Below are 11,241 nucleotides of genomic sequence, written 5' to 3'. Positions count from 1 at the left end.
TGCGCATGTGACAGCCATTTTATGCCTTGTACTCATACGATCGAGGATGTGTCACCTAAAGATGCTGCCTCCCGCAAGGTGGCGGTATAAGCGAGTTGGCAGTAAGGTCCTCAGATAGCGCAATTTCCTTTTATTTTTCATCTTGCAGACATCCTCCTCATCGTAGCGCTTTCGCGCCAGTCCCGTATGTGAATGGTTTAGAGCTGTTACATGGCACTCGACACACCTTTTTTGGAAAATGTTTTAATATTTGGCGTGCCGAAGTCGTAGTCGCAGCCAAGTCACGCTGCGCAATGTTATGGTTCTATAGATGACCATGCACTTTCATGAAGTCAGCGCGCACGCGCGGCCTGATCGTTAGGCCGAGCTTGCGCATATCCGCAAGCGCAATCATCGGCTACAACTCGTTAGAAGGCCGCCAGAATAAAGTAATGCTTGAGCAGCATATTTCGTGACAAGCAACCACCACTGTCTCATGTTTAGTGCGAACAGCATGCTACAATACCAGGCAATTTCAATTCGCAACAAGTGTCTGGCCCCCAGTGCACTGCGATATGGCTCACAGGCGCACACGCTTTGCAGCCTATATACGCCGCACATACCAGTATATCATCTGTGCGGACATCGCGTGAAATTATGATGTGCCTAAAATTTATTCGCGGAGTTTAACGCCCCGAAGCAACACTGCGGCTATGAAATATGATGTAGTGGAATGCTCTGGACCAAATTTCACCACCTGCAGATTCTTTATTGGGATATAAACCCAAGTACTAGAGGGAATTTCCATTTCATGCCATCAAAACACATTTTCCTGCACATTTTCGCATCAAGAAACGGAGAAATTATATTTTTCCACATAGGCTGTAGCTAGAGGGAATTCCGATGTAACCCTTCAACTTTCAATTCGCGAAAAGTGTATTTAAAGGTGTCAAATTGAGAAGTCATCAAGCTGAAGACTATGAAAGATGGATTGTGGAGAACACATTTTATAAGTCACTATTGCAGTATCTCTATGAAGCGGGCCTGCATGCGTATATTTATTTTCGTACTGACGTTATGCCGCATGGCATCAAAGCGAGAAAAAAAAAGACACGAACTTTTTTTCTTTCTTATTTTTTTACAGGCAGGCTAGATGAATTTTAGAAGTTTCTCCTTTATTTATGGCAGTACGTTCGACATATCGTTGGTTTTTGCAGGCTTCACGTTAAGATCTTCGGAAATAAGCACCTAAATACACACTTCCTTCACGTCAGCGCTCCCTCTGTGTGTGTTGTGGAATAGCGTGTCTGAGTGGGCGCACATGTGCGTCCTCATCACTGCTGCAACAACTGCAGCAGCAACGACTACAGCATGTGTCAAATGCATTATAGGTGACGCACGTAGAGTGCCCAAGAAGCGGCCTTAGAAAACGCCGAAATCAACCAAATTCATGCAGCAGGGATTTCAACAACTTCTTTTTTGGTGGATCGAACTCTAAACTCAACAAACAATCATTTGAAGAAAAGCGCCAGGAACATTAATTATTTCTCCGGTAGCTCCGGGGTTTTGCAGTGACACGTCATGGGCTAGCCAAGTCAACAGCTTACGCTGTTTGCGTCATATCAGTGAGCGAGTAGTAAGAAAACGCTCCACCGACAATGGGTGAGGGAGGCTGCCCATCTCTTTGCAGGGTCGGAGCAGGAGGCTTCGAGCGTGGGCCAGGTTGACGAAGGCGAGGAGAGCGACAGGCTCACGACGTCCTCGACGCCCGACAGCGAAGGAGCCAAGGTGCGCAGCCGCGAAGAGTGTGCGCTGCAGCAAAGGAGGAGACACACGAAGGGCCCCGAGGAAGCCATGTCAGTCGAAGGGCGGACGGGAGACGCTGCACCCATGTCGCGGGAATCGAGCAACTTGCAGCAACAGCGACCATCAAGCATGCCTAGACCAATCAAGCAGCTCAGCAGGTATGAGATAGATAGATAGATAGATAGATAGATAGATAGATAGATAGATAGCATTAAGCCACTTTCATTTCCATCAGCGATTTCCATAGTTTCAATTAGGTGATTTGCGCTTGATTGTTCGTGCAAGTTGGCGTTGCTACTGTGTGAGACACGGCTAAACAGTGGCCTGAGTTCTCCAGCACTTTCAGGTGCAAGCTAATTCTTCCTGCATTGAATGGTATTGGTACATGTTTGCTTGTTCAGAAACATACACCACCAAAACAAACTGTGTGGGTCTTTTTTTTTTCTTTGACTGATAGTGTGTGTACAAACCGCCAAAATATTTGACGTACGAAAAAATAATGGCTACTGCGCGGGGCACGCTGGCGTAAAACGCCTAGCTATTAACGCGATAGCGTTTAGGGCCTCGTGTCGCAGAAAATCTGTCGTCGGTAACCGGCGTGTGATCGCGGGTGGCGGAGAAAATCATCCAACCACATCGACCGCGCAGGCCCTCCACGTGGTGCAAGGTTTTGGTGACCCAAAATTTAAATTCTCACAGTGAATTCGTCAGAAAAATGGTAAAGTACGACTTTACCATCCGGCGTCGGATTCACCGTCGGATTGTAATTTGAATGTACGAGAAAACCTAATTCTGCTACAAGGAAACTCAAACACAAACCCCTTTTCCAGCATTTCTATCAGACCTGCGCGCGTTGGGGCAATAGCAAATAATTAATAAAATAATTAAAGAAAGGTGCTAGGGCCTTCACATTTTAATATAAGACCACTTATATTGCCCCTGAAAAAACGTCTTTCCAGAAATGCATTTCAGTTTAAGAGTGAAGCCGACTTTAAGGAGATCGGTGTAAGTCTGGCTTACCCACGTTGTGTCAGTGCAGTGAATGAAGCCTGCTTGCCGTATGCGAACGATGCGATGCGAACGGGTGCCGATAACGCTATCGCGTTCTACTCTTAAAGGCGAAGCTTAAGCGTCCTCCATTTTTTTGCAGTTGTTTGCCTCATCAAAACATTTTGTTGTCCAAATAGAGGAATAAACGCTGTCGACAATAAGCGCCTATGGTAACTGCGAGCTCAAAAGAGACGCTGCTACTACGTTTTTCGCAGCCTCACATAACCACATATCCAATGCGCGTTTGTGTCGCACATTATTTTATTATCGGTAATCGTGACGTAACTGACGAGCATGTGATGTTATTGATGTCGTGACCTATCAGTGATGTTAGTCATCCGTTTTGACACCTGTGTCAAAATGGCGTAATAACTGGCGGGAAACCGCCACGCACATGGAGGCGAAATGCTGATGATGACAGTTTTTTCTACACGCGGACACAATCCTGGGGGAACTAGCTCTTAACAGCTTCGCTGTAAAAGAAATGAAATGTCCCGACGAAGTTGGTTCTGCTTGCCTGTCTGTCACACCCCGGGCGAGCAGCGCCAAGTTTTTGGGCCAACAAATGTTTGAATATGCGTGATACGCTTCAAGTTTCAGAATCTACGAAAAGCATCTAAGTATTCAGGTACTTTTAAGCATTAAAACATAGGTAGCGAAAAAGAGTGGCCGGTGCCTAAGCATAATCGCCACCTGCATGAGGTCGTGGTTGCTCTGCTTGGCTGAACATCTCCGACTGCTACCTATTCGCCCGCGTCTCTTGGTGGGGTTAAGCGTGCTACTTCGGAGTTTCAGATTGGACGAGGTGTAACACCTCAACCACTTGAAATTAGGTTTATTGCAACGGGACCCGCGAGAACGCGTAGCAGTCGTAGATCTTAAGTCGAGCACAGCAACCACGAGCTCATGCAGGTGGCGATGCTGCTTAGGCACCGGCCACTCTTCTTCACTACACATAATTTAAGCAGTGAAACACACCTTAAACATAGAGCGAGAAAAATAAAGAAAACGGAAGAAGTCGGTTTTTTGTTAGTTAAATCCACATGAAGCAAACAGACAATGAAGCAGGAAAAAGCAAAGGGGAAGCTAGTTGTTACGTTAAAATGAAATGTAAGACGTGCTAAGGTGAAAGGAAATGAAAGTGAACGAAAAAAGCCAGCTTGCCGCAGCTGGGAGCCCAACCCAAATATTTTGCTTGACGTACCATGGCGGCCATCCTCCCTTTGACGTTGTTGATTAGGGAGCGATAGCTAGCGCCATTAGAAGCCATAGAAACACATAGGGACCATGCTTTCAACAGTACACGTCGCAGTAAGCAGCAGTCGGATTCTGAGAAATGGCGTCACACACATTTGATTCCTAGATGAAACCCGCTGTAAAACCGCTGCTTCATGTTGCTTTTTGCGGTGTCGTCGCAGATGCTCGAGCGACGGCATACAGTTGCCAGAGTTCGTGCGCAGCCCGACGCAGCAGGGTGGCGACGTGGGCTGGCCCGACATGGTGCCGGTGCAGCGCATACGCCGTGGCCTCCAGCTGCTGGGAAGCACGCCGCGCAGGGACCAGCTGCAGCACCTGCTCGACGGCCGGGACCTGTTTGAGCGAGAGGACGACGGCGTTGAAGTAAGCGGCCTGCCTTCTACTCGCATAAAGTCATTACCCCATCGAATCGTGGCAATGTTGCTAAATAAGAACGCACATGTTAACCAATGTCATCTTGAAAGCCGACTAGAAAATATTTAGCTGCTTATAAACAAGCATCCATTTGCCCGAATTATATTAGCACAGGATTGTGCTTAACTGCGCACAGAAATGCGCATGCGTGCACATACACACAAACACTCACGTACACATTGCGTATTTGTACACGTAATCACGCACGCCCATTCACGCAATTACAGATGCGTACACGCACAAACACGCACACACACATACACGCTCACACGCACGCACATAAACACGGACACACACTAACAAGTACAAACACGCGCACACAAACGTGCAAACAAAAACGCTCACACTCGCACGCACAGAAGCGCGCGCACACACGCACCCAAAGCTAGCAGAAAAAAAAATGCAGGACGCTTAAGCTTCGCCTTTAAGAGTGAAACGCGATAGCATTTAAAGATCACTGAATGCTTCTCACGCTTCCCGGAAACTGCCGCTGTATTGTTTACCCGGAAATGCTGGCGGCGAACGCTATGCACAAAGGCGAGCTTTCTGGTAGAAATATGGCCTCTTGCATGCGTTGGCCGATTCCAGAGGTTGTGCACAGCCGGCCACGCCCAAAAATTACATAATTTTCAGATTTTTGTTATTAACAGCGAAGCTGTTTAGGCCCACCGTAATTTCTGGTTCGTATCAAGAAACTGAATAAAAAAAAGTGCTGCGGCTTAGTTCAGCTGTCCCTGGATATGCAAAACGAAAGCTTGCTCTAGCCTGGTTAAGTCTTGCTTTGACTTGGTTAGCCTTTGATTTAGCTGTAATTATTATACTTAGGTATACACTCATCGATATAACCGACTTATAAATTATAAGCCGACAACACCAAGCGTTTTGCGAGCCGAACGGCTAGCTCTTCCTCAGTCTCCGACGCTAGCTTCGCGCGCTTGGCATTCCGGACCCTCTCCAGTGAAGCAACCCGCCGGGCCACTGCCGCTAGATAAAAAATTTTTTTTTCTTTTTATCCAGTGGCCGTGGCCGGGCGAAAGACGCGTGTCAGACGCTGCTTGCGTGGTGGTCAGACGCCGGTAAGACGCCGCGGGGTGTTCTGGGACTCCGCATCACCGCCTCTCCTTGTCGATACGTCACGACATTCGGTTGGAAGCGGTGGATGGGGGAGCGTTGTGTTTTTACAACGCGGCGCGTGTTGTGAAAACAAATTTCCTCCGTGGATTAAATACAGCCTTTGTAATAAATACCGGCAAGGTTTCAAACGGGCTGGTCATATGCGGGCAAAGTTATAAATTATATACGTGGTTTAATTTCATGCAACTCAACTTCCTATTATTATTTATTTATTTATTTATTATACCCTCAAGGTACAGTTGTACATTGCAGAGGGGAGGGGCAAGGTATAAATATGCTCGAAAAACAGCAACTTCCTTGAAATTGCGCTGCGATTCAGCAAGGTACACGAGCGTACCCAGTACATGCACAAGCGTGTTTACATTCCATCCTGGTTGTACTGCAGCCGCCGCTGCTGGGAACTAACCCACGACCTCTAGCTCAGCAGGGCAACGTCCATGAGAAACCGCGGTGGGTACTGCATTTGACGCAGCCGCTTGTGTAATTAGCTAGTTATTCTTCATAAGTGCTTTGTGCGGTGAAAGTGCTCGAAGGTGATACGATTCTGAAGAAGCAGCCTATTTCCTTTCCTTCCTTAATCTGCCAAATACAGGGCAAGGTTCGCTGCTCCTTTATAATGCAATTCCAGTAGTCATCGTCGTTGTTGTGATTGTTGTTTAATTGTGCAGTCAGACTGGAAGGGTAGGCCACATTAGAAACGGCTATGCTAAGATGCAGTTAGAAAACCTTCTTCTTCTTCTTTCTGGGGTTTTAATTGCCAAAACCAGTTCTGATTATGAGGCACGCCGTAGTGGAGGGCTCCGGAATCATTTTGACCACCTGGGGTTCTTTAACGTGCACTACAACGCAAGCACACGGGCGTTTTTGCATTTCGCCTCCATCGAAATGCGGCCGCCGCGGCCGGGATTCGATCCCGCGATCTCGTGCTCAGCAGCGCAACGCCTTAGCTGACTAAGCCACCGCGGCGGGTAACAGTTAGAAAACCGAACATCATTTTACCCAAATAGCATGCACATACACGCAACAAGCAAACAAAACTACTAGCGTACAAAAAGCGTAAATGCAATGTTTTTATGTCAAAGCTTTTTGTAAAATGTTCATGTTTGCTATCCTTGCTTCTAGATAGCCACAGGATAACAACTGCGCCAGCTATTTCTGAGGCACACGTGTCGGCTTGCAGGTCGACCAGCAGCAACTGCTGCAGCCGCCACAAGAAGACGTGGCGTGCTGCAAGACGGTGCAGACGGACATCACCCTGGCACCGGCCATAGTGCCGTTCGCGGCGCTGGACAGCGCTCTCTGGCCGATGTCCCCTTCGCGTTGCGACACGTGGCCCCTCCCTCCATCGCGCTGCGACACCGCTGCCTCGAAAGTTGTGCCGTTGCTCACCGTGGACTGCGGAGATTACAAGGCCGGCCGGAGCACGGGTCTCGAACCCGGATCCTCGGAACTCTTCCTGGCTGAGCGACACCAGAAGCCGCTGGCCACCATGGATGCGCCCCTGGTTCATCAGTCCCCAAACAAGGGTGCGGGAAATGTCAGTTACCAGGAAATTAAGAGAACTGGTAGCTTTTAACGATTATTAGGGCAAAAGCATGTCTCATTAGTCAGTCGACCTTGAGCGAAAACGCGTCGGCCTCACGAAAGCTACAAAAAGGTTACAAACCCTCGACCTTTGGTGGGAGTCGAACCATGAAAATTGGTGATAGTCGAACCCTAGACCTTTGGTGGTAATTAAGGCGAAGTTGATTAAAGCACAGGTAATTGAGATGGAGTTAATAGAGGGAGTCGAAGCCACGACCATAGGTTGGTGTCGAACACTCGACCTTCAGAATTAAGATGGATAACCGAGCGAATTGTCCATCTTAATTCTGAAGGTCGAGTGTGATAACCAAGCGAATTTAGTGCACGTTAAAGAATCCCAGGTGGTCAAAACTATTCCGGAGCCCTCCACTACGGCGTGCCTCATAGTCAGAACTGGTTTTAGCACGCAAAACCCCAGAAAGAAGACGAACCAAGCGAATTAGGAGGGATGACAAAGCGACGTAAACTAAGCGTATTAAAGGCAATATGTGTGTCATGTGTCCGTTTCAATGCATCAGCACATTGGCTTACGCCTTCAAGTCGTCTTAGCGATAACATAAAACCCTTCGAACTTTTTTTACCTGTTCTGTGACGGAACTTATTTATAGCCAGTAAGGTAGTGCGCATTTGGACGTGCAGCCGATGACGATAGTCTCGCAGAGCACAGTAACCGCGAGTCCACCATGTTTTCCGATCTTTTGGGTTACGGGGATTCGTTATTATTTCTTTAAATTCATTATTCCGTTAGAATATAAGCTTGTAGCATGCTAAAGAAAGTCGGGATGAGAAAATAAAGTGGATTTAGACCCAAGTAGGAGAATTATCGTCTCCGGTGAACTGCAACGCTTCATAAGGTCTCGTAAAAACGCTGTGTGCTAAACATTATCTCTTGGTCGAAATTTAAGAACTAGTGACGCGCACATTGACACGCCAAAATAGAAGATTGCATGGCTAGTGGCAGAGAAGTAAGCAGAAATGTGGCTTCAGCGTGCAAGGCGTCTGGCGTTCAGCACTATGCCTGAAAACCACTTGAGTCCACCTGACTCCACTTCGAAGTGAATAATATCGTGGCCATCGGCAATGTTCGTAGCAACAATACGTGTCTTGAAGCAACGTTTGCTCAGCTAAGGTAAAATGCGGTTTTAATCACCAAGTAGGATATCCCTTACAACCATAGGATGATGTGCCTTTTGTGTGTTGTCATGTACTATACGATTACTTCACCCTTCGTATTAAGAGGAATCTTTAGCTCTGAATGTACTATATGCGGACGTAGATGGGAAGGCCGACATCGATGTCGGCCTGTCAGTTGACCAATTCAGTTGACCGATTTCGATTAGGTTTGTTGCAATTAAAAGGAAAAATTATATCTAGTAACTGTAACGTGAATTTTAATATTTGTCCCAAATGTTAACAATGATGTAGAAATGTGTCAAAAATAGAAAAAAAGCTCTAGTTTCATTTGTGCAACCTGAGCGATAAGAAACAACAATGCGATACTGTAAACTGCAACTCATAATACATCTAAAGCGGGCAAAATTTATGCATTGTACACCACTCTAATGTATACCACCATTCTGTGATTACAAACTTTGGCAATTCTTCGTAAACATCGTGACATAGTAAACATTGTCTTCTCGAGATTATTTAACAAATGCAGTTTACAAAACTGTGAAATCTGGAATTGCGGATTCGTAAACTTCATCCTTGTATTTATCTTGTTACCAATTTTCGGCAATTAAAAAAATATTCTTGGTCCTAAATCAAAATTCTACTTCCTAGAGTTGCTGCCCCGAGCTAAAGCTTCCTCTTCATGGCAGCGGAAGCTCTGACGATTTGACGCACAGTCATAGCCGCTTTAATATGGTTTCAGTTTGCCCTTACAGCTGGTGGTTTCAGATTACTACATGTTTAGGAGGGTGCATTCGCCCATATGAAATGGCATTTCTTGCAACACTTGGTGACAAAATATTAGTGAATAAAACGGGCAGGTAATCAGGGCCATTGATTGACTCATGTATTTGGCACTATCTAGTTACCGCCAAGCTATGAGCTGAGAGCTAAAATACATGAATTAAATACATACATAATACTAAATACATGAAGGTAGTGCCAACGCGCACTCAGCTTGGCACTTCACGCACTCCACACCAGCTTTGCGGAGATTTATTTTAATGACACAAACCTAATAATTATGACAATTAAAGCGAACTTGTTCTGATACAATAAGCATTCAGGAAGTAAGTTTGTCCCATTTCATCGCATTAGTTCTCGTCCTGACTATTTTTATCTTTGCTACAATCTACTGATATTTTGTTAGTACAAGACACAAACCAACGGAGCCCAACGTAATTAACCACTATGAACGGCGATTTCATCTAGTTTGTGTACTCTGTTTACCTCAAAATTTTGGTTTCAGCGCGGAAAACCTAATGTAAAGTTTGCAGTAGAGTTTTTTTTTATTTCAGCAAGCCAATTGCTAATTACATTTATTATTTCATTATTAAATACTAAATAAATAAATCAACACCTAATATTTTTGACCCAAGCAGCATTTTATTGTAGCTGTGTTTTTTTCCTTTTTGTTCGAATGTACTCTTCATGGATAGAAAGATGAACAAGTTGGAATCGGTGGTAGTTCTCTTGATGTGGTGGAGCTTGGGCTATGCGTGGTAAGGGCATTGAGGAGGTTTAATTGTTATACAAAGTGGTTTCTGCCAGAAAAATCTGCCGATGAGCATTATGACACTGATTTCAACTTTTTCCTTTTACATGTGTTAATACTAACGCGTACGTAATCTTTTTACATATTACGTACGTACGAAAACAATGCATACGTAATATTTGGAAACATACCTTTTTCTGAACAGTTTGTGGGCAGAGAGTTATAATGTTCTGCTGCCCAAAATTTTACCAATATGTATCGCCAAATGTATCTCTACTATAACATGGCCGCTATAACGTAAAATGATTCCAAACTGTTTTGATTCCGAACTCCTGACGTCAAAGTTACGTAACGACCGACGCAAGCATCGGGCGGTGACCCGCAGCGTTGTCTGAACAACCCAATCAAACACTCTCCTCGTTTATAGGAGGTCACCTTTGTTTGCTTTCAAAACCAAGAACATTGTCTACACTCAGCGGTTTTTCTTATCTAATTGGCTGACAAGAGGCGAGGAGCACGCTCTAGTGGAGATGGTTTCGATGGGGCCGAGCCAGCACAGTGAAAATAGATAATCGCATGAAGAGGGTGGTGCCGGCTTCTCCGATTGGTCGGCTTCGCCTTACTTAGCTTGCGGTGGCTGGTCGAAAATCGCGGCGGCGTGCGCAACGGAGGGATAAGAATGCCGCTAAAACGGATCCTCAGCAAGGAAGAGTTGGCAGAGCGATGTCGTATGCATGCCGAAAGGGCTCGATAACGTTTCACTGCCACGCAAAAAGGTTTATCATGCACAAATAAATACATGCTTACCGGCAGGTGCGAGTAGCGAAGGCCTGAGCGATCGGCGGGCAGCCGATCTGCTCAGGCCATCCTCAGCCACCCTTTTCATGCGGTTATCTATTTTCACTGAGCTGGCTCGGCCCCATCGAAACCATCTCCACTAGAGCGTGCTCCTCGCCTCTTGTCAGCCAATTAGATAAGAAAAACCGCTGAGTGTAGACAATGTTATTGGTTTTGAAAGCAAACAAAGGTGACCTCCTATAAACGAGGAGAGTGTTTGATTGGGTTGCTCAGACAACGCAGCGGGTCACCGCCCGATGGTTGCGTCGGTGGTTACGTAACTTTGACGTCAGGAGTTCGGAATCAAAGCAGTTTGGAATCATTTTACGTTATAGCACCCATGTTTTAGTAGAGATATTCTATTCTATTCCTTTCGGAATAGATATTCTATTCCTTTCGGAACGGGGCAGTCTGTGGCTATTCAGAAAATTTTTCAGTTTTGTTCGGCATATTATTGCATTTTTTTCGCGTACACGTAACTGTGACGTGGTGAGCTTTCGCGGTTTTCAGAGGTC

General features: G+C 45.9%; 1 protein-coding gene across 1 annotated transcript in view; it reads left to right on the top strand.

The window, feature by feature from the left end:
* Positions 1-11,241, top strand: part of LOC125947446 (uncharacterized) — an 87,372-nt gene that overhangs the window by 50,541 nt on the left and 25,590 nt on the right. Inside the window, exons 7-9 of the mRNA XM_049672184.1 lie at positions 1,670-1,943; positions 4,254-4,455; positions 6,821-7,166. Coding sequence (XP_049528141.1) covers positions 1,670-1,943; positions 4,254-4,455; positions 6,821-7,166 — 822 coding nt within the window. The remainder of the gene's footprint in view (positions 1-1,669; positions 1,944-4,253; positions 4,456-6,820; positions 7,167-11,241) is intronic.

This window comes from Dermacentor silvarum, chromosome 8, assembly GCF_013339745.2.
Source record: "Dermacentor silvarum isolate Dsil-2018 chromosome 8, BIME_Dsil_1.4, whole genome shotgun sequence".
Taxonomy (NCBI): domain Eukaryota; kingdom Metazoa; phylum Arthropoda; class Arachnida; order Ixodida; family Ixodidae; genus Dermacentor; species Dermacentor silvarum.
This window is presented reverse-complemented; position numbering and strand designations above follow the sequence as displayed.